A 27889-nucleotide genomic window follows, 5' to 3' on the forward strand; every position below is an offset into this window, starting at 1 on the left:
AATTTCTCTTCTGATATTCAGACATGCAGAAAACGGAGTAAAAAATCCTACTGAGTTGGAGTTTAAGTGACTTAGCAGGAAAAGGCCTCTCTTTTCAAAATTATGTCACTGTGTTGAGATGTTTGATGGTCATATTCATTTCTTCTTGATAGTGTTGCATGGCCTTCTCATAAACTAGAGAAATAAAACCTAGATGGAGTTACTATAAGGTAGGTGCATAACTGGTTGGAAAACAGTTCTCAGAGGGTATTTGTTAGTGGTTCACAGACATGTTGGAAGGGCATAATGAGTGGTGTCCTGAAGGGATCAGTTCTTGGTCTGGTTCTGTTCAATACCTTCATCAGTGATTTAGATAATTCATAGAGAGTACGCTTATAACGTTTGTGGATGATACCAAACTGGGAGGGGTTGGAAGTGCTTTGGAGGATAGAATTGTTGCCAGCACAGAATGATCGAGGCAGCAACAGTGGTTCGTTGCCCGGTGTGCTTCGCTCCAGTAAACACACCAAGGTGGAGAAGCAGGCAAAATTTATTTGAGATCTCAAAGCTCATGCAAGGAGACACACACGTCTCAAATCAAGCACCCACACACAAGCTGTTTCTCCCTTCTTATAGATGATTTCAGCTAGGCATTCTCATCACCCCCATCATTCCCCCCTTCCTCTAATCCCCTCCCATATAGTAGTCACACTGTATAGCAATTACACTAAGCAGGTTCAGCAAAGAATCCTGTGGCACCTTATAGACTAACAGATGTTTTGCAGCATGAGCTTTCGTGGGTGAATACCCACTTCTTCGGATGCAAGCAGTGGAAATTTCCAGGGGCAGGTGTGTATATATAAGCAAGCAAGAAGCAAGCTAGAGATAACGAGGTTAGATCAATCAGGGAGGATGGGGCCCTGTTCCAGCAGCTGAGGTGTGAAACCAAGGGAGGAGAAACTGGTTCTGTAATTGGCAAGCCATTCACAGTCTTTGTTTAGTCCTAAACTGATGGTGTTAAATTTGCAGATGAATTGGAGCTCAGCAGTTTCTCTCTGGAGTCTGGTCCTAAAGTTTTTTTGCTGGAGGATGGCCACCTTAAAATCTGCTATTGTGTGGCCAGGAGGTTGAAGTGTTCTCCTACAGGTTTTTGTATATTGCCATTCCTAATGTCTGATTTGTGTCCATTTATCCTTTTCCTTAGAGACTGTCCAGTTTGGCCGATGTACATAGCAGAGGGGCATTGCTGGCATATGATGGCATATATTACATTGGTGGACGTGCAGGTGAATGAACCGGTGATGGTGTGGCTGATCTGGTTAGGTCCTGTGATGGTGTTGCTGGTGTAGATATGTGGGCAGAGTTGGCATCGAGGTTTGTTGCATGGGTTGGTACCTGAGCTAGAGTTACTATGGTGCGGTGTGCAGTTGCTGGTGAGAATATGCTTCAGGTTGGCAGGTTGTCTGTGGGCGAGGACTGGCCTGCCACCCAAGGCCTGTGAAAGTGTGGGATCATTCTCCAGGATGGGTTGTAGATCCCTGATGATGCGGTGGAGGGGTTTGAGCTGGGGTCTGTATGCGATGGCCAGTGGAGTCCTGTTGGTTTCTTTCTTGGGCTTGTCTTGCAGTAGGAGGCTTCTGGGTACACATCTGGCTCTGTTGATCTGTTTCCTTATTTCCTCATGTGGGTACTGTAGTCTTGAGAATGCTTGGTGGAGATTTTCTCAGTGTTGGTCTCTGTCTGCGGGTTAGAGCAGATCTCAGTGCTTGGCTGTAGACAATGGATCTTGTGGTGTGCCGGGATGGAAGCTGGAGGCATGAAGGTAGGCATAAAGTGGACCTCCCGTGTAGATAGGTCCAGGCTGAGGTTGATGGAGGGGTGGAAGCTGTTGAAATCATGGTGGAATTTTTCCAGAGTCTCCTTCCCATGGGTCCAGATGATGAAGATGTCATCAATGTAGCGTAGGTAGAGAAGGGGCGTGAGTGGACTAAGCAGGTTAGATCAGCAAACAATTCATCTTGTTAGTAACTTTTCAAGGCTGTTAGCTTGGTTTGCTTTTGAATGTATTACTTTGCCCACCCCCCCCCCCCAAGCCAGATACAAACAGGCCTCTTTATTATCTCCTGGTACCAGTGTTGCACTGATAAGGAGCAGGTACACATTCCATTCTTAATTCTGACTTGCAAGGTTAATCAGAGTTTAACATGGAAGCACTCTGGACAAACCTAAAATAACTTGGTTCATTCAGGCCTAGTATAGATGACTGATGACACCAACAATTCCCTCCTTTGAGAATACTCAACAAACCTTTGGCTGAGTGTTCTCATATACTGTGGACAAAATGTGATTGAGTGCCCTGGAGCTGGGGCTCTCAATGAGAGGGTACATAGGAACCTTTGGGGCACGGGGGGCACAAAGATTACGGAGGAGCAGTTTAAAACAAACAATTAAGAGGAGGGTGACCAGGCACAGTAACATACCTGTGAGGAGCAGACGCACAAGGCCACTTCCCAGTCCTCCTAGGTTGGGCAAGCAACTCCAAAGGGAATCGAAAATTGTGGGTTGCCCTTCCTGGGCCTTCCACTGCTTGAAAGCCTGTTCAGCTGACAGGGTGTGTTTGTTAATGTCCTGTGAGTTTTCTGGGATATAAGTACAACATTCGTTCCCAATAAGGGCACACACCCCGCCCTGGGAGACTAAAACATAATCCAGGGCCTGTCTGTTCTGCAAGGCCAGCAACTGGAGCTCATAAAGCTCTGAGTTAAGGCTTTTCTCTATGGCCAGGGTCTCAATGGCAAACTTAGTGAGAAACGTAGAGAGCCTACGATAAATTTGAGACAGCCGTCCCACCCCAGAAGATGGGAGGAGGATCATGCCAAGTCTGTCTCCCTCCTTAATGGGCTCTGGGGTGGCATACAAGGACCTACGCTGCCTGGGGCGTCCAGGAGGCAGTTTAGGGAGCACTCGAAGGGGAGGGGCAAGATATCCTACGTAACAGCTTCCATACCACCGATGCGGTAGCCACTTATAGGCAGAGGTACCAGAAACATAAAAGGAGTGGCCATTTCCTACAAACCCATTATAACCACTACTCCATTTTTCTGCTTGGGCACACTAAGAGTTCCAAACCAGGCGATAGAGTTAGATTTGCCATTAACTTAGACCGGGAGAGAATCATTCCTGTCAGGGGGAAAATAATACTGACAGGTGCTATTTCCAGCGGACCAGGTGTGATTGTCAGACTGGAACTGTCGATAGCACACCAGCCCGGGGTCCACTGACCGCAGCCTAATGGGGTAGGAATATGCGTAGAGTTGGCCTGCGGTTCCCAGGGGTCATCCCTCAATGCATATTGGGATTCAATAGTACAGTTTTGTAACAAGGGGGTACCCGAGGTGTTTCTTCCCCTACTGAACCATCCCCAACAGAGATCTGACCAATTTTGGGGGACCACCCTCCAGGGCAACCCAGCTGCATGGTGCGGGATTTGGGAACATATCCAGCAGTTAGAGAGATTAAACTCTTGGGCAAAGCAAACCTTCAGGCCCTCGTACATATTTGCTTCTAATTTGTTAGGGATTCCCCTCCATCCCGCATGTACCTGAGGAGAAACGGGAGTTAACGAGAGGAGTGTTCCCATAGCAAAGAGTAACACTATGGCAAACCTTAGGCCTGAATCCATACTGGGCAAATAACTCTAAGGCCTAACAATTACAATTCCCCAAATACCCACAATATAACAACTACCAATAACAAACAGATTAAAAAACAAAGGCCCACAAGTTAGGCTGGCCCTGTGAAAATAAACACAGCCAACGCTCAGAGTTTTCATGGGGAGTGTGCTGTAACTGTCCAAAGGGGTCACAGGGCATTCCCAGCAGGCCTTACTGCCGCTTAAATAACAGTCTAAGTCCCAGATCGTCGTTGGCAGTCTTCTCCGCGGGCTGGACGGTCCACCGTTCAGGAGCTGGCACTGCTTTCAGACGAGAGTGGTGGATCCAGTTCTTGTATCCCTCGACCTTTGCTGCTGTGTGGGAGATCAGCAGGACGGTGTGGTGTCCCTTCCACTTCTCTTGAAGAGGCTCATCCTTTCAGGTACGAACGAGAACAGAGTCACTGGGCTGCAGGGAGTGGACAGGGGCATCCAGCGGGAGAGGCTGCAAATCTTTGGTATACCTGTGGAGAGAACAGAGAACAGCAGACAGAGAGCACATGTACTGAGATAAGAAACCGCAGCCTACCTCCCACTCCCCTAACAGAACCGGTGTACCATTCATAGGCCATGCCCTCCCAAACATAATCTCGAAGGGACTAAGCCCTAACCTGCCCTTTGGGAGAGCGCGAACTCGGAGCAAAACAAGGGGTAAGGCATCAGGCCATCGAAGAGAAGCCTCTTGGCAGACCTTTGAGAGATGCCGCTTGAGTGTCTGATTAGTGCGTTCCACTACTCCACTAGCCTGTGGTCTCCATGGAGCGTGGAGCTTCCAGGGGATCTGTAGGACATCTGAAATCCCCTGAATGACTTGCGATGTGAAGTGTGTTCAGTTGTCAGATTCCATCCACTGGGGGATTCCAAAGCGAGGAATGATCTCCTTGACAAATTTGAGAGCCACCGTTTTGGCAGTGTTGTTACAGCATGGGAAGGCTTCAGGCCATCCGCTGAATCGATCCACCAAGCCGAGGAGGTATCTGAACCCTTGGGTCCGGGGGAATTCAGTGAAATCTATTTGCCATACTAATCCTGGCCCTGGGGTAGGTTCCAGAGTGGTGGGTGGCACTAACACTCCTGGTCGAGGGTTGTTCTTTTGACAGACTAAACACTCAGCCTGTACCTGAGAAGCCAGGGGTCTAAGTCCAGAGGTTAGAAAATACTTATTCATAAGCTGAGTGAGAGCCTTCCTTCCAGCATGAGTGGTCTGATGTAGTTTCTGTAGCACTGGCCATATTAGGCTTTTAGGTAGGAGGATTTTCCCTTCTGTGGAGTGGAGCCATCCCTCCTTCTCCTGGAGCCCAAGTGAATTAGCCAGGTTCCTTTCTTCGCGAGAGTACTGAGGGGCTGGGAGCTCACCCACTGATGGGATAAGGGCATGCAAATGAGTCTCCTCAGCTCCCAATGGTTCCAGGGTGGCAGCTCGCTTGGCTTCCCTGTCTGCCCTGGCGTTGCCCTTGGCCACATCTTGGTCTTCTCGTTGATGAGCCTTGCAGTGTACAACTGCTACCTCTGAGGGGAGCTGTACTGCTTCCAGAAGCCGGAGAATCTGTGTCCCATGCTTAACCGGAGAACCTTCAGCTTTCAGCATTCCTCTTTGCTTCCACAGAGCTGCATGAGCGTGTAGCACTCCAAAGGCATATCTGGAATCAGTAAAAATGTTAACTCTTTTTCCTTTTGACAGTTCAAGTGCACGGGTTAAAGCTACCAATTCAGCCAGCTGGGCTGACGTTCCAGCAGGCAAACACTCCGGTTCCACAGTTTCGTGGAGAGTTACAACAGCATAACCCGCCCTCCTTTGTCTGTCTGTGACAAAGCTGCTGCCGTCAGTGTACCACTCATACTCTGCATTCGGGAGTGGCTGATCTTTTAAGTCTGGACGGCTGGAGTATTGGGTATCTATGATTTCTAAACAGTCGTGTTCCTGCTCTTCTGTTTCTGGTAACATAGTGGCTGGGTTAAGAGAGGGGCAGGTTTGCAGGGAAACCTCAGGATTTTCTAGCAGTTTAGCCTGGTACTGAGCCACCCGAGCCTGGGTGAGCCAGAGACCACCCTTAGTGTCCAGCAAGGCTTGGACCATATGAGGGGTATACACCTGCACAGTTCCCCCCAAAGTCAGTTTCTCTGCTTCCCCAAGCACTAGGGCAGTCGCCGCAACCGCCCGCAAGCATGCTGGCCACCCCTTGGCAACTTGATCCAGTTGTTTAGAGAAATATGCCACAGGACATTTCCAGGTGCCTAGTAATTGAGTAAGCACTCCCAGGGCTATTCCCTTTCTTTCATGCACATACAGTTGAAATGGCTTAGAGAGGTCTGGCAGACCGAGGGCGGGGGCTTCCATTAGTTTTCTCTTTAACACTTTAAATGCCTTGTCGGCTTCTGAGGACCAGTGAAAGGGGTCGTGGTCCGCTCCCTTAACACATTCATACAAAGGTTTAACCCACAGTCCAAACTCTGGGATCCATATTCTGCAGAAGCCTGCCATGCCCAGAAAAGCCCTGAGCCATTTACGATTGCTGGGGACAGGAATTTGACACATTGCTTCCTTCCTTTCATTTGAAAGCTGTCTCTCTCCCTGCCATATGTGAAACCCTAAGTACTGTACTTCTGAGAGGGCAATTTGAGCCTTGCTCCGAGCTACCCGATATCCTCGGAGTCCAGCAAAGTTCAGGAGGCTCACAGTAGCCTTAAGCCAAGGAGTTAGACCCACAGCAGCAATTAACAAGTCATTTACATACTGCAGGAGGAGGACTTTGTCTGCATTATCCCATTCTTCCAAGTCTCTAGCCAGAGCCTGGCTGAAAAGGGTGGGGGAGTTTTTAAACCCCTGAGCTAATACAGTCCAGCAAAGCTGCCTTTTAACCCTTTTCTTGTCCTCCCACTCAAAGGAGAAAATCTCCTGAGATTGAGTATCAACCGGAATTGTGAAGAAAGCATCTTTTAAGTCCAGGACCGAAAAGTGGGTGTACTGCCCCCCTATAGATGCCAACAGTGTATACGGGTTTGGAACAAGGGGGTGCAGAGTCTTAACCCGCTCATTAACCGCCCTCAGGTCCTGGACCAGCCGATATGTGCCATTGGGCTTTAGAACAGGCAGGATGGGGGTGTTCCAGGCTGATTGACATTCTTGCAGTATCCCATACTTCAGAAACCGATCTATAGTTTCCTGCAGCCCTTCTCTGGCTTCCCTTTTGATCGGGTACTGCTTGATCCGCACTGGACCTTTTCCTGGCAGGAGCTGAACCTTAATGGGGGTGTGATGGGCTGCCTTTCCTGGGACCCCCGATGCCCATACTAGAGGAAAAACCTGGTCCTCCCACTGGCTCCACTCTGGGGCTTGCATGGCTGAGGGCTCAACTGCAAGAGTCATTATCCAGGAATTCTCTGGGGGCAGGGTAAGGGTGATTTCATCTTGGGTGAAGTGCAGGGTGGCACCTAAGTGACAAAGCAAATCCCGTCCCAGTAGAGGCGTTGGACAGTCGGGGAGGTAAACCAGCTTGTTGGATAGAGTTCTGTCTCCCAAGGCACATTCTGCTGGGGCATACACTGGACACTTGGTTCCTATCCCTGTGGCACCTACCACAGTGAGGGAATCTGCTACGGGCAGCTGAAGGGGTTGATTTACAGCGGTTCAAGCTGCTCCAGAGTCTGTTAAAAAGTCTATTTCCGAATTTTCCACCCGCATTTTTACTCGGGTTCTGGGGGCAGGATAGTCCGTCTCCCCTGACACCCCTAGTCTTGATTCTCTGCTGCCATCATAGGGGTATCTCCCCTTTCGGGGCACTCATTTTTCCAGTGTCCCTCCTTCCGGCATATGGCACACTGGTTGCAACCCAAACGCCTTTCCTGTGGGCCAGGGTGCCCACGTCCACGGCCTCTCATTCCCCTGCCCCTTCCACCTCCTTCCTGAAACTTTCTTCTGCCACCAGCCTGTACTGCTGCAACCATCATTTTCACTTGCCTCTTTTCCTTCTCTCCCTCTCTAAGGCTGTAAGCCCTGTTTGCAGTTTCCAAAATCTGAGCCATAGACATGCCCATTAAATCCTCCTTCTTCTGCAATTTCTTTTTAATGTCAGGGGCCACACGGCTGGTAAAGATACCCTTTATAATTGCCTCAGTTGCCTCAGCGTCAGGGTCTGCATTAGTGTGTTGCCGAATGGCATCCCGAATGCGCTGCAGAAAAGCGACCGGACTTTCCTTAGGCTCCTGTATGAGCTCGTAAGGTTTGGCCCAATTGTTATGGCGAACAGCTGAGCGTCGGAGTCCGTGCAAAAGCAGCTCCTTTTACACGGTGAGGCGGGTCTGACATTAGGATCATTAGGATTCCACCCAGGATCTGCCGTGGGGACCATGTCGGCAGGAATGGGGACATGAACCTGATCCCGATCATGCCTCTGCTGTGCCTCCTCCCTTGCCTTGGCTATAACCTGATTCCTTTCCACCTCAGACAACAGAGTCCTCATAAGGCTATTACAATCATCCCAGTCAGGCTTATGGCTGGGAAAACATCCCTCAAAAACCGAAATAAACTTGCTGGGGTTCGTGGAGAATTCTCCTGCCTGTGCCTTAAAGGCTGCTAGGTCCACCGGGTTGAAAGGCACATGCATGTAGACCTGCATAGTGGTGGCCTGGCAATTTTCTGCTCCATGGCGGGTTACCACAGTCTCAGTGATCAACGGATAAAGTCCCACTGAGGGGGAAATCCCCGGAGCACGGAGTACCTGTTCTTTATATGGTGGGGGTATAGGAGCCGAAGGGGACACCGACTCTGCAATTACAACCAGGGAGGGGTTTGGGGAACTAACACTAGTGACTACCGAACCTGTCGGAGTCAAATTACACTTTAACAAGAGATCTGACTTATCTCTTAACGTCATAAACAACTGTGCATACATAAATTCATTCCATTTATTAATTCGCTGACAAAACAAAGCTAATTGAAGGATCGTGTTGTAATTAAGTGATCCCTCCAGTGGCCACCTCTCCTAGCCCTCTAGCTGGTACGGAGGCCAGTCTACTGTACAGAATCTTTTCAGTTTACTTTTAGTCAATGGATCTTTTTCAAACACTTTCCAATTTAATAGAATGCATTCTAAGGGTGTACACCATGTCCTACCTGTACTCTGTCCCTGCCCCATACCTATGGGAAGACACTGGGCGTCCCCAGGTCTTAACAGGCAAACAAAAGGTTAACAGCACTGGACTGTTCCTACCTTATCCACGAGACCGGTTCCCCACCGTCGCCCACAGCTGTTTCTCCACTATTCGAGTGCGTTGCACCGTGATGCCCTCCAGGGTCGACCACACTGCGTCTCTGCTGAGGCCCACGATGAAGTCATCGGAGCGCACTGGGTGTCGGTCATCACCGCAATCCGTCGACCTCCAGGAGGGGTCCGGGCAAGGCTAGATTTTAGCCTCGAGCCCACCCAGGGACGCCAAAACTGTTGCCAGCACAGAATGCTCAAGGCAGCAACAGTGGTTCATTGCCCGGTGTGCTTCACTCCAATAAACACACCAAGGTGGAGAAGCAGGCAAAATTTATTTGAGATCTCAAAGCTCATGCAAGGAGACACACACGTCTCAAATCAAGCACCCACACACAAGCTGTTTCTCCCTTCTTATACATGATTTCAGCTAGGCATTCTCATCACCCCCACCTTTCCCCCCTTCCTCTAATCCCCTCCCATATAGTAGACACACTGTATAGTAATTACACTAAGCAGGTTAGATCAGCAAACAATTCATCTTGTTAGTAACTTTTCAAGGCTGTTAGCTTGGTTTACTTTTGAATTTATTACTTTGCCCCCCCCCCCCTCCTCCCTCTAAGCCAGATACAAACAGGCCTCTTTATTATCTCCCGGTACCAGTGTTGCACTGATAAGGAGCAGTTACACATTCCATTCTTAATTCTGACTTGCAAGGTTAATCAGAGTTTAACATGGAAGCACTCTGGACAAACCTAAAATAACTTTGGTTCATTCAGGCCTAGTATAGATGCCTGATGACACCAACAGAATTATAATTTAAAATGATCTGGACAAACTGGAGGAATGGTCTGAAGTAAATAGAATGAAATTCAGTAAGGACAAATGCAAAGTACTCCACTTAGGAATGAATAGTCAGTTGCACACATACAAAATGGGAAAGGACTGCCTAGGAAGGAGTACTGCAGAAAGGGATCTGGGGGTCAAAGTGGTCCACAAGCTAAATATGAGTCAACCGTGTAACACTGTTGCAAAAAAAGCAAACATTGTTCTTGGATATATTAGTAGGAGTGTTGTAAGCAAAACACAAGAAGTAATTCTTCCACTCCACTCTGCGCTTATTGGGCCTGAACTGGACTAATGTGTCCAGTTCTGGGTGCCACATTTCAGTAAAGATTTGAAGAAATTGGAAAAAGTCCAGAGTACAGCAACAAAGATTATTAAAGGTCTAGAAAAAATGAGCTATGAGGGAAGATTGAAAAAATATGGTTTGTTTAGTATGGAGAAGAGAAGGCTGAGAGAGGACACGATAACAGTTTTCAAGTACATAAAAGGTTTTTAGAAAGAGGAGGGAGAAAAATTGTTCTTCTTAACCTCTGAGGCGAGGAGAAGAACCAATGGGTTTAAATTGAAGCAAGAGGGGGTTAGTTTGGACATTAGGAAAAACTTCTCAACTGTCAGAGTGGTTAAGCACTGGGTTAAATTGCCTAGGGAAGTTGTGGAATCTCCATCATTGGAGATTTTTAAGAGCAGGTTGGACAAATACTGCCAGCGATGGTCTAGATAAAACTTTAGTCCTGCCATGAGTGCAGGGGTCTGGACTGTCCCTTCCAGTTCTATGATTCTATTACACTTGTTCTTAAAAAATCCTAATAATTTTAATAGGTAAGAATCCAATTATATATTACAGATATTAAATATTGTTTTCAACTAAATAGTCTAGAACTACTGACCGACTGTAATGGAGAAGGAGATTATTTTATAGATTTGACCAGATGTCAAGCTATTGTAAACTGGCCATAGTTTCATTGCTGCCAGTCTGCCAGATCCATGCTGGTGTAATGCAGCTGTAGCTCTACTGAAGTCATAAAGGCAGATTGCAGAGAGATAATAAATTCTTCTATAGACTGGTGGCTTGAACACTCACCCCACATGCAGAAGACCAAGTATCCAGTAACCCTGCACTGCCTCTTTTATTATGTATCCACCAAGGTACAGCTTCAAGGCAAGAGATTGACGGAGCCTCGCATAAGAATATCCCTTAGTCACAGCTGAGCAGGGAAATTGTGAATACCAATAGCATGTGATTCTTGGATTTAGGCATCTAAAGTGGCAGTTAGGTGCCCAAGTCCTTTTGTGTATCCAACTTATTTTGCTTATTTAAAACACACAATACCATCTCACGTCTCTCTTTCTCTCTTTCTCTAAATTTAGTATAGTTAAAACACACATTTTACAGAATGCAATAAGAGTCTATTGCATTCTGGAACAGATAATCTCCACATACTATTTCAATTTATTTTCATAATAAGTGTTAATTCCATTTTTTCTGGTCTTCTAGGTCAGAGATTTCCTGTCTAAATGAAAATGAAAAATCAAACAACAGAGACTGAATGTATTCTTCTGGGACTTTCCAATGACCCACAGATGCAGATTTTCCTCTTCCTTTTGTTTTTAGTTATTTACCTAATCAATCACTCTGGGTGGTAACATAGTGATCATGGGAGTGATAAGAGCTGATTCTCACCTTCACACACCTATGTACTTCTTCCTTTTCCATTTATCCTTTGTTGATATCTGCTATTCCTGCAGTCACGGTGCCTAACGCGCTGAGGAACTTCTTAGCAATGCACAAAACTATTTCTGTCAATGGCTGCATTGCTCAGATATTCTTCTTCCTCCTCTCAGCTGGTGCTGAAATGTTCATTCTCTCAGCCATGGCTTATGACCGCTACGCTGCTATCTGTGACCCATTGCGTTACATGGAGAGAATGAGCAAAGGGATCTGTGTTCTGTTGGTGAGTGGGGCATGGACCACAGCCTTCTTTTATGCCCTTCTTAATATTGTTTTTACCTTAAATTTGCATTTCTGTGGGCCCAATCAAATCAGCCATTTCAGCTGTGAGCTCCCTCCTCTGTTAGAGCTGTCCTGCACTGAGACCCTTACCACTCAAGTGGTGTTTGATACTTCTGTTGTGATATTTGGGTCAAGCTCCTTCCTCCTCACGCTGATCTCCTATATTCACATCATCTCCACCGTCCTGAGGATACGCTCTGCAGAGGGCAGGCATAAAGCCTTCTCCACCTGCAGCTCCCGCCTTATTGTGGTTGGCTTGTTGTACCTGACAGCTGTTTTCTAGTACACAAAACCCAACTCAGTCTCTTCTGTGGTGCTGGATGAAATAGTCTCCATCCAGTACAGTGTATTGACCCCCATTTTAAACCCCATCATCTACAGCTTGAAAAACAAGGAGGTGAAAACAGCTCTAAGGAAAATGTTGGGGAAATTAAAGTTTCTCAAGTAATGTTGTTGATCTTAAATAAATTAAATTACATATTCTTACCGTAGAGAGCATAGAACTGTGGATAACTTGTGTTTGGGAAATTCTCAGCTCAGGTAATTCAGACAAATTCTCAGTTGGTCTAAATGAGCATGGCTTCATTGAAGTCAGCAGACCAGATTCCCAGTTGTACAAGAGCCATTGGAGTACAGGGGACTGGATCTTGGGTCTCCTAAATCCAGAGTGAGTGCGCTGAGCACCTGGCAGTAGAGTCATTCACACATTTCTTCCTTTCCTCTATCTCCATATCTCTTTAATCTGGCCCACTGACTTCAGGGGATCTATGGCCACTTCATGCCAGCTGAGAGTCTGGCAAGTTCTATTAATCTATTAATCTCTGTTCTTTTTTTTTTTTTTGACTAATTGATGAAATTCCATTTAATATCAGTTATCTTATTCTATCCTACTAAAATCTCAAGGATTTTCAATAATAATTCATAAGAATAATATAATAATCATTTGAGCCAATGGGTTTACTCCCCAGGGAGGACTAGATCCACAACGGAATTAGGCTTGAACAGGAGAGTTAGCAAGAGACCCACATAAGCATATCCTGGTGGTTAGGGCATTCATGTGGGTGGGGACAGATCCAGTGTTTAAATCCTGTCCCTTTATCAGGCACTTGAATTGGGGTTCTCTCATATTCCAGGTGACTACCCTGACCATTGGGATAAAAGTTATGTGTGGTCTCCTCCTTCTACTTCCTCCTCCAGCCCCAGCTTCACGTGAAAAAAACCTTAGGTGGGGTTAGAGGGTTCCTAGCTGAGAATGACCAGCAGAAGGATTTGTTTCCCTCATCGGGACAGGGGGACTGAACTCTTTGACAGCAGCAGGGCTTAGATCACACCCCACTCCTCAGCATCTCCCATTGACTAGGGAACCACCTATTATCATACTAGAACATCAGAACAAATGAAAGACCATCCCAGGTCAGACCAACGGTCCATCTAGCCCAGTATCATGTTTCTGCCAGTGGCCAGTGACAGATACTTCAAAGAGAATGAACAGAACAGACAATTATTGAGTGATACATCCCCTGTCATCCAGTCCCAGCTTCTGGCAGTCAGAGGTTTAGGGACACCCAGAGCAGGGGGTTGCCTCTCTGGCCTTTTGGACTAATAACCATTGATAACCTATCCTCCATGAACTTATCTAATTGTTTTTTTAAAAACTGTCTCCAGCTCAAGAAAAAGAGATGTTGTTAAAATGAAAGCCTGATTTTAAATTTTACAGTTCAAATTAATTTTTACTTCTTGTCTTTAATAAAAGGTTATAAAAAGAGATTTTTTTTTGGTGTGTTTCCCAACGTACTAAGCAGACTGAAGTCTCTGAAAAGCGAACTCTGAACCTTGTTTAAAATTGTTTAATGTGGGACAGTGACTGAGTTATGTGGCTTAATCCATGAAACATGATGCTTAATATCCCTTCAAAATATGTTGTCATAATTAATTATAATAACCCTACAGGAAGAAAGGGAGGAGGTCACCACTGAGTGGGCTCTTCATTTCCCTATTATATTTTTGTGAATCTCTTCTCTAGAGATATGATACTGCATGCACTTGAATGTTTAGACTAAATGGACATACCCCTACAGCCTGTTTGCCTCCAACTGAGGCTTAGAAGATTTCCACTTATAGACCACCTGCAAGACTGAATCTAATCAATCGTGCTAGGAGTCGGTACTCAAACGTAATTTCAGTAAAATTATTCATGTGTATAACATCTTCACAGGAGTAATGTTCTTGATGGATTAGGCATTATATGCCTATTTATATGAGTATTTGTATTTTCACTAAACCTACCACACTGAAAAGTGAGATCTGCAAGATGTTAATTAGGCCTGCATTTTCACAGGGCTCTGAATTCTGGGCACTGAGGAAGAGACAGGAGCAGATCTTGAATACAATGGAAATGGAAATGAAAATGTAGAGATGGATACTTGGAGTTCCGTGGATGGACCATGTTTGGAACGAATGAAGTAGGGGAAATGTGAGGTTGGTACCAATTATAGAAAAGCAGAGGGAATCAAGGCATATAGATGGTTTGTCCATGTGAAAAGAAAATCAGAAGAATATATAGGAAACAGGGAGTTAAATTTAAAAGTGGAGGGAAAGAGAATTGTTGGCAGACCCAGAACTAAATGGATGGGTGTCATACTAAAGGACATGATTAGCTGCAGAGTTTCCAAAGAATACCATTGAAGACAGACTGGAATGGAGAAAAAGGAAGTGAAGGACCAACCCCATATGGATTGGAGTAAGGTTAAGAAGATTTGAGTTAAGTAAGTTCAGCAACAGGTTCAAGAGTGCAATATAGAGTGCAAGCGTGCAAAACACTATATTGCAGATATAACAAGATCCTTGAACAAATGTTATTGAATTAAGTTTCACATCCTTGGACTTCATTGCATTAAAAATGCAAATGTTTATGTTGTATGGTGCTTCTTTAGGAGGAAGACATGAATAATGCAATTGCTGGGAGATATTGGGGACTTCAAAGGACTTTTTGGGATAATACGTGTGAAGTGGATTTTCAATGAAATTGTTGGGGGTGTAGATTATGCAAATGACCTACCTAAAATCCATTCTTCTGAAGCTACACTTTGAGCAGATACCAATTGTCTGTCTGATTACCTAGTCAAGGTCTCTTCAAAGAGCCAAAATGGAGAAGTCAATGGCAGAGAGTCAGGAGATGATTTTGGTCTGAGTTGAGATATGATGAATTTGAAACCATAAGATAGGGGTTGAAGGACAGCTCCTACCAGAGCCCTGCACAGATACTTAAACTCATCTAATCTCATACTACACTAAAAGCTAAATTAATTTGGCTTTGCTCTTAAATTACAGGAATACAATCTGTCTGATTTGCATTCTCCTGGCCTGCCCAGATTCTCCTGTGTGTCTCTATAACTCTCAGTGGGTTACTCCAGTGTGGCCCAGCCTGTTCAAACTATTTCCAGTGCCCCCCAGGCAGCATGCTACAGCCTTTAACACATTGACTCACAATGTTCATTCAGGCTGCGTCTACACTATGAGCTAGATGTGTGATTCCCAGTTTATCAAGCTAGCATTCCAAAATTAGCAGTGTAGCAGTAGTATCATGGACAGCAGTGATTGGAGGCACAGACTAGTTTCACTGAGTAGAAACCTTCCTGAACCTTATGGGTATGTATTTGACATGCCTAGCCCATGCCAACACGTGCCACTGCCTGTACTACAGCAGCTACATTACTATTTTGAGTGAGTTACCTCAATGACAGCTACAGTGAGTGAGTCTGCATAAGCTGAGAATCACACCCCTAGCTGATTTGTAGACACACTAAGTGTAAGGTTTTAAGCAACTGTTAGAAAGGGCCTCCTCCCTCTTCCCCTAAGGAGGTAGGTTCTAGTTCCTAGATAAACCTGTTGGGTGAAATGCATATTCCATTATATGCTACAAAAAGCACCATAGTAGTGAAAGATCCTGAAACAATCTTAACAGTTACTAAACAGAAAACCTATGTGTCACACTTGATAGATAGAATGTTACTGAAAAGCTCCTAGAGTGACCAAAGGATGTTACCATCATGTTTATAAACTTTGTTGCCAGTTTTGACTCACTGCAACAATGAGTTCTGTGGATACGGCTTCACCATTGTGGGGTGCATGAGGGCTTAGTGTGCCACATAGAGGAACAATACTATGGAACACTGACTTGTGCAAGGGTCAATGGTTGTATTACAGACTAGTTTTCTGTAGAAACAAGGGTGCATCAGGTATGTTTCTCCAAACCTTGATATTTAATATTATAATAGATTTTCCAGAAAAAAAAAAAGAACATTCTATTATAGTGAAATCACATTTTGAAATTTGAAAAACAAAGAGAGTGATGCTTAGTAAGCAGGTTGCAAAAGTTTTGAATTTGGATAACAAAGATGGACAAATAGTCCCATTGTTCAACTAGCTCTATTTACTTTGTGTGAAGAATCTGAAAGAAGAAATTCTCCCTGTGAAAATGGGAGCAGAGGGTGGTGTCTTTCTTAAATGGGGCAGAGAGTGGATGCTATCAGTACTAGGATGGGATGGGAAGAGTGATGGAAGTGGGCACATGCATGGAATTGTGGCTGAACACTCTAGGCAAGGAATGAAGAGATCAGGATTCCATATCTTGTTCTCCACAGACTTTCTGACTGACCTTGGGCACGAGGCTGGGACTAAGTTGTTCCCATCCAATAGGAGTTGGGCACCTGACTCCCCTAGACTCTTTCAAATAGCTCAAGCTATTGATGGAGACTTCATTTAGATCAGACCATATCTCTATAATCCAAACTTTGGCTATGGACGAATTCAAAGTCATATCTTTTTTCACTGAGATGAGATCCTCAGCTGGCAGGTAGTGGAGTAGCCCAGTTTATTTCAGTGGAACTATGCTGCTCTTCACCAGCTGGGATTTTGCATCTGAAGGTGAATTTCACATGGTTGCAGAGTAGCTGCACCACTTCCTACTATGTTTATGATGTCAGTGGACACTCAGCAATACACAGGGCTTTCCAACTTGACAGTGAGTGAAATTTGAGGAAAACAAAATCACTTTAGTACATGAACACTATGGTCAGAGCCTCATTTGATGTAAATCCATATACCTACATTGACTTAACAGCACCATGTCAATTTACACCAAGGGGTAGGTTCACAAAGGCACATAGATGTTCTGATGCTGAGCATTGCAGTGCCTATCTTTGAAGTGCCTGGAAAATCATAGAGATTCACAAAGCCAGAATTTGGCACCCTGGCTCCCTCCACAATGGAAGAGGACAGATAGGTGCCTAAGAATGGGATTTGAAAAAGCCAGCTTGATTGGTGGGTCACTTCCTAAATTAGCCAATGGGAGATGCTGAGGAGATGGGTGTGTCCTAGCTACCCCAATCTTTCAAGGTGTGTATTGCCTTAATCCTTGTGGGGGAAACAATTTTTCTGCTTGAGATTTCCATCTGTGAAACCTCTAATCCCCAGTAAGGTGTATTTTGCAATAAGCCGGAGTGTCGTGTGACAGAGAAGACTGAGAAGGAATTAGGAGGAAGAAGTCCCTCCTTAGTTTTAGCTCAGTGGTTCTGGTAGTCACTCAAGAGGGAGGAGACGCCTGGTTCAACGGCCTGATGAGGAGAAGAGATTTAAGAACAATGACACTAATTGAGAGACTTAAATTTCCTCCAACATTTTCCCTACAGCTGTTTTCATCTCCTTGTTTTCAGGCTGTAGAGGGTGGAGTTTAACCTGGGGATCAAGATGCTGTATTGGATGGAGAACATTTCATCCAGAATCATAGAGAGCAAGCTGGGCTTTGTGTACCGGACAAAACCTGTCAGGAAGAATAAGCCAATCGAAATCAGGTGGGAGCTATAGGTGGAAACGGCTTTATGCCTGCCCTCTGCAGAGCGTATCCTCAGGATGGTGGAGATGATTTGAATGTAGGAGACCAGGGTGAGGAGGATCTAGCTTGATCCAAATATCACAGCAGAAGTAAGAACCAACACTTGAGTGGTGAAGGTCTCAGTGCAGGACAGTTGTAACAGAGGAGGGAGCTCACAGCTGAAATGGCTTCATGTAATGCAGTGGGTCAAAGATGGCAGAGTAGCAGTCATAAGTCATGGCTGAGAGAATGAAAGATTCAGTACCAGCTGTTTACCCCTTTTCGCAGATCATTTATGAATATGTTAAACAATGAGGTAGCAAAGTCTGTAGATTATACAAAATTATTCAAGATAATTAAATACAAAGCAGACTATGAGGAGTTACCAAGGAATCTCAAAAAAGTAAGTGACTGGACAAAGAAAATGGCAAATGAAATTAAATGCTCATAAATGCAAAGTAAAAAAAGGCATTGGAAAACAAATTAGCTGTTACCAATCTTGGAGTCTTGGAGTTATTGTGGATAGTTCTCTGAAAAGATCGGCTCAATATGCAGCGGCAGTCAAAAAAGTAACAGAATGTTAGAAACCATTAAGAAAGGGAGCGAGAATAAAATAGAAACTATCATAATGCTTCTATATAAATCCATGGTGCACCTACACAATGAACACTACATGCAGTACTCAGTGCCTTATCTCACAAAAAGATATATTAGAATTGGGAAAAGTACAGTGAAGGGCAACAAAAATGATTATGGGTATGGAACAGCTTCTATATGAGGAGGCACTAAAAAGACTGGGAAAGTTTGGCCTGGAAAAGAGATGACTAAGGGGAATGTGACAGAGGCCTATCATTTGTGAACAAACTAACAGTATTTACAAATTTGACATGTATTCACCAATTATTTTCATGCAAGGGGAAAAACAAAGTTTAAATTGACAGCCCAGAATATGGACCCCTAGCACTCATTTTAATAGTTGTGTCTATTGGCTGGGGTATTCAGATGTGGGAGAAATTCATTCACTTTCCACTTCTGCTTGCTGTCGAGCAGAGATTTGAAGCTAGGTCTCCCATCTCTTAGGAAAGTGCTTTCTCTTTGGGCTATAAGGCAATTTAGGGCAGGGCTTTCCCAGGCTGTTCACATTGTATAAATCAGCAGCAGGAGATATACATCATGATAATGCAGCCATGTTTGCATGTAGAATGAATTTCCATATTGAGTCATCCCCTGTGAGACTTCTTGGTTCCAAAAGTGTCAATATGGGAGGATTTAGATTTCCTAAATGTCCCAGAATTGCATCTTCCAATCTTATTCATGGTCACCCTTATGCTCTACTGCCTTTACCTCAGCTTTCTAAACCTTCAGTAAGAGTGTACCTTCTTCTGCACATTGAACATGGCCCCACCATTGCAGTCATCATCTCAACTGATGCAAAACTGCAACTAGCTGGGATCATCTAAGCATGTCCTCATTTGTGACAAAATCAAACCAGTAGATGTTAAGAATCTTCTGTAATTTTGACACTGAAACCTGTCTAATGTTGTCTCCTCAGCTATCTAATGGATATGTTTCTGCTCCATATAACAGAGTTGCCATCACTACCATGTTGAACACTCATCTTTTAGTTGTCACATAGACATTCTGCTGCCCTAACTGAGACATTTGAAGATGCTTAAATGCCACTGATGCAAGACTGATCATACATGTGACCTCTTCGAACATAGTCCCTCGTGCTGTCAACCAGCTACCCAGATAGTTAAAACTATTCACCCATTCAATGTCTTTACCACCTTCATACACATCACCTGGTCATTCATTTCCATTTTATCGGAGGCATGGATAGTTTGCGTTTTATCATCATAGATAAAGCAGTTTTTCTCAGCTCATGGTTAGTAGTCTTTCCAAGTAATGCACTATCATCCTCGTATTTAATATCCACTCAAGATGAATCTTTAAATAGTACACCTCTACCTGGGCCACAATCAAATTTGTTTTCTGATAATTCTCTGAAAACATTGGCTCAATATGCAGTGGCAGTCATAGATTTTCTTTCCAAATGTCAAGCGGAAATTTAAAAAAAAAGATTTTACATTTCAATTTAAAATGACAAAATTATTCATCTCAATGTCATTTAGATTAAAATATTGATTGACAATGAAATTAACACTTCAGAAGGCTGGCTTGTTTCAATAAAAAAAGGACAAAATGAAATGTTTAGATATTTCTGCATTCAAATATTTTATTATTTTTCCTTTCACAAAAACGTGGACATTTCAACTTTCTGGCCTATTTTGAGTTTAAAACAAATGTTGAAATATGGAATTTACTGCATGATAGAATTTTTTTTTTCTGACCATCTCTAACATTTGTACAGAACCAAGCATGACAAGGCCTTAATCTCATCTAATTGTAATATAAAATAAATAATAATAAAAGAAGAAGCGGTATTTCCAGAATCTTTATTTGTTATATTTAAGCCCTTTGGGTCATGGACTTTCTTTAATTTTATCTTAAGAAGAAAGACTAGAAGTTGGTTGGTGTTTAACAGATGCTTGATAGTAACAATCTTCTGTAATCTAAGGAAAATAAATGGGCAGATATATTGCAGAGGTTTATATATTAATGCACATAACGTATTTTGAGATCTTTGGGATAAGGGTGCTATTGAAGAACACTGCTCTCTTCTTGTAATACCATTGTCTGTGTCACAGAGTCATAAAAATAGCCATGCTGAGACAGACCTGCCATCTAAATCCGTTCTCCCATTTCTGACAGTGACCAGGAACAGATGTTCAGAGGACGATTCAAGAACTTTATAATAGACATGATATTTAATATCCCTTTCAGTAATGTTATCATAATTAATCATAATAACTCTGGATATTTTTTCATACCCTGTCTCTTTTTGAATTTTGCTACATTTATGGTCTCAGTGTATCAGTCTCAGTGCCTGTGGCAAGGAGTTCCACAATCTAATCATATGTCTTCTATATGCCATCTGCCCATACATGGAGAACCACCCCAACACTACTGCACCAAATCACACCCACCATCTTATGAAGATGCTATAGAAAGAAAGAAAGAAAGAAAGAAAGAAAGAAAGAAAGAAAGAAAGAAAATGACCTGACTGAATGGGCTATTTCCATTCAGCTATTCTGCGTTTTGTGCATTTTTTCTTCTCTATAGACATGATACTACATGCACTTTAGTGTTTAGACTAAATGCACAGATCCCCATAGCCTTTCTGCATGTACATATCCATCTGAGGAGAGCAGGACTTTCACTTTTAGACCATCTGCAGGTTTGTATAAACAACACGGTTTGTTATCCCCAGGAGCGGCTCTAGCGATTTCGCCGCTCCAAGCACGGCGGCACACCGAGGGGGGGCGCTCTGCTGGTCGCCGGTCCCACAGCTATGGCGGACCTCCCGCAGACGTGCCTGGGGAGGGTCCGCTGGTCCTGCGGCTCCTGTGGACCACCCCAGCCGCGGCACCAGCGGATCTGCCGCAGGCATGCCTTCGGGAGGTCCACCGGAGCCTCCTGTCACCCTCCCAGCGACCGGCAGAGCGCACACCGCGGCATGCCACCCCAAGCACGTGCTTGGCATGCTGGGGCCTAGAGCCGCCCCTGGTGATCCCAATCCTGCAGAGAGATTCACAGTGATGGCAGTGGTCCATACTCACACTTAATTTGTTCTACCTGTTCACTGGAGTAAGCCTTTTGCAAGACTGGGCACTATGTGAATATTTATATGATCATCTGAAGTTTCATGAAGCCTGTAGAAGTGAAGAGTGAGATATACAAGTCAATAATTAGGCCTGCACTTTGGTAGGCATCTGAATGCTGGGTACTGAAAAAGAGACAGGAGCAGATCTTGAATACAGTGGAAAGAAAACCATTAAGATGGGTGCTTGGAGTTACAAGGATTGAACATGTTTGAAATGAAGAAAGTAGGGGAAGTGTGAAGGTGCAACCAGTTATAGAAAAGCTGAGGGAGTCCAGGCTTAGAGGGTTTGTCCATGTGAAAAGAAGATAGAATAACAGGGGGATAAAATTAGAAAGGGAGGGTAGGTAGACCCAGAACTAGGTGGATGGATGTCATAGTAAAGGATTTGATTAACTACAGAGTTTCCGAGGGATAGCTGTCAAGACTGACTGGAATGGATTAGAAGGATACAAAGAGCTAATCCCATATAGATGGGAGTAAGTCTGGAAGAAGGATTGAGTCCAGTAAGTGCAGTAAAAGGTTGAGACACTGTATTTCAAGATTGTCACTGTGACAGATATGAAAGTATCCTGTAGCACCCTGCACAAACCCTGATGAATTACCTTAAATCTTATTAAATTAAGGTAAATATCTTTGAAGTTGATTGTATTAAAAATGAAAATATTTATGTATTATTACAGTACTTTATGGAACTCATTTAGGAGGAAGATAGATACATTAGATAGATAGATGCTGATGGAAGGATAAATGCCACACAGAGAGGAACAAAGAGAAATAATGCTGATAGTGTACTGTGACGTAACATATTATACAATTCACAGTTATGCATAGCAATCATATGAGAAAATGCTCAGAAATGTATGGAGTAGTTTCTGATCTCTTGAAAAACGCATAGACACGTTCATTAGTCAGTCAAATGTTAGCGGTGAATGTTGGTCTTGAGTTATTTCTGAAGTCATCCTGATTTCTCTGAATGCTTTGACAAATAATTTGGATGGCCAGTTTCTTTTGCCCAGGGGTGTGTAGCCTGATTTGGGGTGGGTTAGTAGGGTTGGTGGAATTTATCTACTTAATTTTATTTTATCTGATAATTAATTTTCTAATTAATTAGTAATATTAATAATAATTAATAGATATTAATAATATGGGTATGGCTTGCCAATGTGTGTGATCAGAAGATAAAGTTTGTCTTGAATCAGGCTTTACAGAGTTTATACAAGGAGCTTCGGGGTATATGACAGGAACTTACACTGAGACAGAAATAGTCATAAGGACCTTTTATTAAAATCAATGAAACAATAAGTAAATGTAAAAATGTTAAAAAGAGTTTGAGATCACAAAGTTACAAATATTACAGTTCTTTAAGAGATATATTTATGATAATACTGTTATAACCTCACTCTGTGCAGTAGCACTTTTGGGTGCTGTTTACACTTATGATAAAGGAAGTGAGAAAATGGGTAAGACTTTAACCCTATATAAACTAGATGCTTTTTAAAGATAAAGCAGAAATTAGATTTCTTTATACTTACAGCTTTGAAAAGAAATAATACTACAACCTGTCAATAGTTAACAGCCTTCACAGGTGGGGGGGGGCATCGATGCATAGTTGAGGCAATGGAGAGACAGGAACTGAAAGATGGGTGTATCGCCTGCCTAATGGTGAATTGTCACACCTTTTTATAGAGCATTTATTCGGAAATCCTCCCTCTTATGCCCAAGTTTCGTCTTTCCCCCACGGAAATTTTAGGGTACACATGCCTCATAAGCTAACATATGTGTGCGTATGAGTGACAGATATGTACACATTTGTGGTGTACTTGTTAGATTTGTGGGCAAAAAATCCCCATTTTTCACCCTTTACTGCTATTGGCTTAGGTAAAGGTCTCCAGACTTTTGCGTAGGTAATTTGTCCTATTATTACTTTTCTGAGTAAGGGTCCTCAAAGGTTGCCTTCAGCGTTACACAGGATGTCTGACCTGGGTGTCTGACCTGAATGTCTGTCTTGCATTTCAGCTATTGCAAAAATCTATAATCTATAAAGCCTACACACTTAAATTTATCAAAAAATATTTTATACAGACCAACGGATTAATCCTTAGGGCTACAGGTGGCCCATGGCCTGCTGATGGTGCATATAGATGACAAGCACATTGAATGGGTGAATAGGTTTTTCTATCTGGGTAGTTGTTTGATGGAATGAGTTTCTATATCTAAAGAAGTCAAACATTTCATGGTTCTTGTGCCAATGACATTTCAGCACCTTCAAAAGCCTCTCTTTGAGAGGCAGAATGTTTATGTGAAAACTAAGAGACAATATGGGAGTGATGACAACTCTATTATATGGAGCAGAAACATATTAATTAGAAACAGCTGAGAAGAGGAAATTAAACATTTTTTAGTGTAAAAAATAATGACATATACTTGACGTCCATAGATTTGATTTTGTCACAAACAGAGAGATACTTAAATGACCCCAACAAGTACCGTTCTTGCATTAGTTGAGAAGAAGACGACTGCAATGGTGGGGATATGCACAATGTTCAGGAGACCGTATGCTTTTATGGAAGGTTTAAAGAGTTGAGGTAGAAGGAAGTAGAGCATGAGTGCAACCATGAATGAGATTGAAAGATGCAATTTTGTGGGATTTAAGAAACCTAAATCATCCCATCCTGACTCTTGTGAAAGGAAGAAGACTTGCAAAGGACCATTCAAGATGGAAACCCATTCCACATGCCACCATGGCTGCATTAGAGCCATGTGTTTCTGTTGATGCTGAAGTGCTGATGACTTTACAAAGCAAAACAACTTCAGAGAGCCTGAGAAAGCCCTGCCCCAAAACACCATGTAGATCAAGTTGTTAGTGCTATGGACAGTTGTTAATGCTGCTAAGTTGTTATGGCTGCTGAGTGCTGCTGTTCTTGGAGCTCCGGTGTCAGCTGCATGAGCAGGGAATGCAGCTTACAGATTCAGCAGACCTCAATGTTATTCGTAAAGAAAAAACACAGGCTTGGTTTTGTGGTGAAGGCCCTCCGCCAGGTTTACTGTTAGCAAAGCACAGTACTAGCACCCTGTCCAAGGGGTCACAGGGACACTAACACGTGTATTTCTGTAACAAGATAGAACACCAGGGTCCTGTCCCTTGTGCTGATACAAAGATGCCCCACATAGGACTTCTCCTTTTATACATTGATACTAACAAGTTCTGTACTACACTCCGGATGTTGTTAGTTACCACCTTTATCCTCGTACCTGCTAATTAGAACAAAACATCCTCACCCATTATCCTGTCATCCCATTCTTATCTTCACAAGGGGTTGGTGTGTTCTTGTACCTTCTCTAAGGAATACATTTACATAGATACTCAAGAGATCTGTGTGGTTTTGTACCATCCTCTCTGGTCAGCAATGGGCCTACCTGGTGCATTGCTATTCTGTCAAATCCCGGCCTACCCTGGTTCCCAGCCTTTGGTTAATATAGTTACTTAGGCTTAGGTTTCCAGAAGGGCCTATGGCACAGAGATTAAAGCACTTTCCTGAGAGATAAGACACCTAACTTCATATCTCTGCTCTACTTCAGACCGAGAAGGAATTGCATGAGGATGTCCCATGACCCAGGAGAGTTCCCTAACCACTAGCTTAAAGGTACTGGGGAGGCACTAAGGTGCTCGGTGCTACTTTGTGACTTTTGCTTGTGTTGTTGTTTGTTTGTTTTGCCCTGGATGAAGCAATTTGACTTTTTTTACTAATTCACAAATAGTATTGGGTCAACCAAACTGCATTTTTCAGTGACTAAACTACTTGTCTGAAAAATTTTAACCAGTTGTAGTAAGAAAAGCTCCTCCTTTGTCTCATCTCCTGTTCATTCCTGCCATTTTATACAGTCTATTGGCTCCTTTCTCATCCCTTAACCTGTGTATCCAGCTATTGGTGAATTTTTAAGGATGGCTGGCCAGTCCCCATTCATTTTTCTCCACTGTACTCTTGTTTTAATTATACATGAAGACTAGGACCTTCAAAGGAGTCTAAGGGAGAGGAAATGTGCTGCTATTTGTGCATCTAACTCCTTCAGCTGCTTTGAGACTCTCAGCCTAAATACTTGACTTTTTAAATGACTGTCACTGAGGCTCGGTACCTAAATCACTTAGATGTATATGAGATAACCCAAGCCTCAATGCTCTCATTCTTAGGTACCATTGCTCAAGGGATGACACAGCACAATGTAACTAGGAGCTTCTTACAGAGAGTGAACTTCAGGGAATGTCCCAGGGGGAACAAGACAGCATTTAAACAACTCTCAAGAATAAGCTCCTAGTCTTGGAGTCAGCTAAAGAAAAGTTCTTTGCTTCACTCCCACTGATAACCCAACACACCTTGAGGGGTTTCAGTGCTCCGGGTAAAGAATATTGAATCTCCTTGGATGCTGTATTCTGGAGACAGATAGACCAGATAGACAAATTGATAAGGAGGTAGATAGACTAAGAAAAGAGAAAATCACAGGCCAAAATGATCTCACCATATTTATGATCTGCGCTTAAAAGGCAGGTGAGTTGATTCATAATTTTATTCCTTTTTATTTTTTGTATCCTTTTCATTTCAAAGGACTGGATTCTGCCCCTCTTATCTAGGGGTGAGTCTCTGCAGAGTCCCACTGACTTCTGCCTGGATGCAGCAGTCTGCTCACACAGACTCGATTACAGCACAAGGATCATGGCTGGTGAAACTGATTTATTTGAATCTCTCTTTCTCTCTGTTTCTCAAGGCAGCACTGAGATAGCTGAGAGCACGTGTGTGTGTGTGTGTGTGTGTGTGTGTGTGTGTGTGTGTGTTTATTTCTAGGGGTATGGGGAGGTCAGGGGAAGGGCATTCTCTGGAAAATGCCCTTGGAATCGAATTTCCCTGTGCACAGAATCTGCCTGTATTGACATTCAGGTCCTAGTACAAGGTCCATCTCTTTGCTTAGGCATTTGTCTCATGAGCTGATAATGGAGGAAAGGTTCAGGTTCTCTCTAGGGTTGTACGCGGACAAACAAAATTTTGACATTGAACAGAACATTGATTTTATTCTTTTTTCCAATAATAACTGATGTCAAAATAGCGATTCACTTCTGGGAGGGCAGGATCTACTGTCTGTACGGACTGATATTCAGACGTGCAGAAAGTTGAGTAAAAAATCCTATTGAGTCAGGGTTTAAGTGGTTTAGGAGCAAATATCCCCTTAATTTTATATCAGGCCCCTCTTTTCAAAATTATGTCACTATGTCGAGATAATGTTTGCTGGTCACATTCTTTTCTTCTTGATACTGACTCACATGACCTTCTCATAAACAAGCTAGAGAAATACAACCTAGATGGAGCTACTATAAGGTGGGTGCATAGCTGATTGGAAGACAGTTCCTAGAGTTTAGTTATCAGTGGTTCACAGTCATGTTGGAAGTGGAGAACTAGTTGGGTCCTGAAAGGATCGGTTCTGGGTCCGGTTCTGTTCAAGATTTTCCTCAATTATTTTGATAATGGCATAGAGAGAACACATAAAGTTTGCAGATGATACCAAGCTGGGAAGGGTTGGAAGTGCATTGGAGGATAGGATTATAATTGAAAATGATCTGGACAAACTGGAGAAATGGTCTGAAGTAAATAGAATGAGAAATGCAAAGTACTCCACGTAAGAAGGAACAATCAGTTGAACACATACAAAAAGGGAAAAGACTGCCTAGGGACTTTCCAGTGACCCACAGATGCAGATTTTCCTCTTCTTGGTGTTTTTAGTTATTTACCTAATCAATCTGGGTTGTAATATAGTGATCATGGTGGTGATAAGAACTGATTCTCACCTTCACAGCCCTATATATTTCATCCTCTTCCATTTATCCTTTGTTGATATCTGCTATTCCTCGGTCACAGTGCATAATATGCTGAGGAACTTCCTAGCAGAGCGCAAAACTATTTCTGTCATTAGCTGCATTCCTCAGATAATCTTCATACCCCTCTCAGCTGCTACTGAAGCTTTCATTCTATCAGCCATGGGTTACGACCATTACGCTGCCATCTGTGACCCATTGCGTTATGTGGATACAATGAGCAAAGGGATCTGTGTTCAGCTGGTAAGTGGTGCATGGACCATGGGCTTCTTCTATGCCCTTCTTAGCACAGTTTTTGCCCTCAAGTTGCATTTCTGTGGGCCCAATCAAATCAGCCATTTCAGCTGCAAGCTCCCTCCTGTGTTACAGCTGTCCTGCACTGAGACTTTTACCAATCAAGTGGTGCTTCTTACTTCTATTGCGATATTTGGATCAAGCTCGTTTCTCTTCATCCTGATCGTCTACATTCACATCATCTCCACTATCCTGAGGATACGATCTGTAGAGGGAAGGCGTAAAGCCTTCTCCACCTGCAACTCCCACCTTATTGTGGTTGGTTTGTTGTACCTGACAGCTTTTTTCCAATGCACAAAACCCAGCTCTGTCTCTGTTATTCTGGATGAAATATTCTCCATCCAGTACAGCGTCTTAACCCCCATGTTAAACCCCATCATCTACAGC

General features: G+C 43.5%; 2 protein-coding genes and 1 pseudogene across 2 annotated transcripts; 2 read left to right on the forward strand and 1 right to left on the reverse strand.

Annotated features, from left to right (window-relative positions):
• Positions 1-2043: 2043 nt before the first annotated feature.
• On the reverse strand, positions 2044-7060 carry LOC120382972 (protein NYNRIN-like). Its single transcript, XM_039500482.1, has one exon. The coding sequence runs from the start codon at positions 7056-7058 to the stop codon at positions 4521-4523; it is 2538 nt and encodes an 845-aa protein (XP_039356416.1). The 5' UTR covers positions 7059-7060; the 3' UTR covers positions 2044-4520.
• Positions 7061-11392: 4332 nt separating this feature from the next.
• On the forward strand, positions 11393-12197 carry LOC120383628 (annotated as a pseudogene).
• A 14957-nt stretch (positions 12198-27154) lies between these two features.
• On the forward strand, positions 27155-27889 carry LOC120383629 (olfactory receptor 5A1-like; the record flags this gene model as incomplete). Its single annotated transcript, XM_039501791.1, has 1 exon — positions 27155-27889. A coding segment is annotated over exon 1 (735 nt), but the record flags the coding sequence as incomplete, so codon positions are not given.

The sequence above is a fragment of the Mauremys reevesii genome, linkage group 15 (genome assembly GCF_016161935.1).
Source record: "Mauremys reevesii isolate NIE-2019 linkage group 15, ASM1616193v1, whole genome shotgun sequence".
Taxonomy (NCBI): Eukaryota; Metazoa; Chordata; order Testudines; family Geoemydidae; genus Mauremys; species Mauremys reevesii.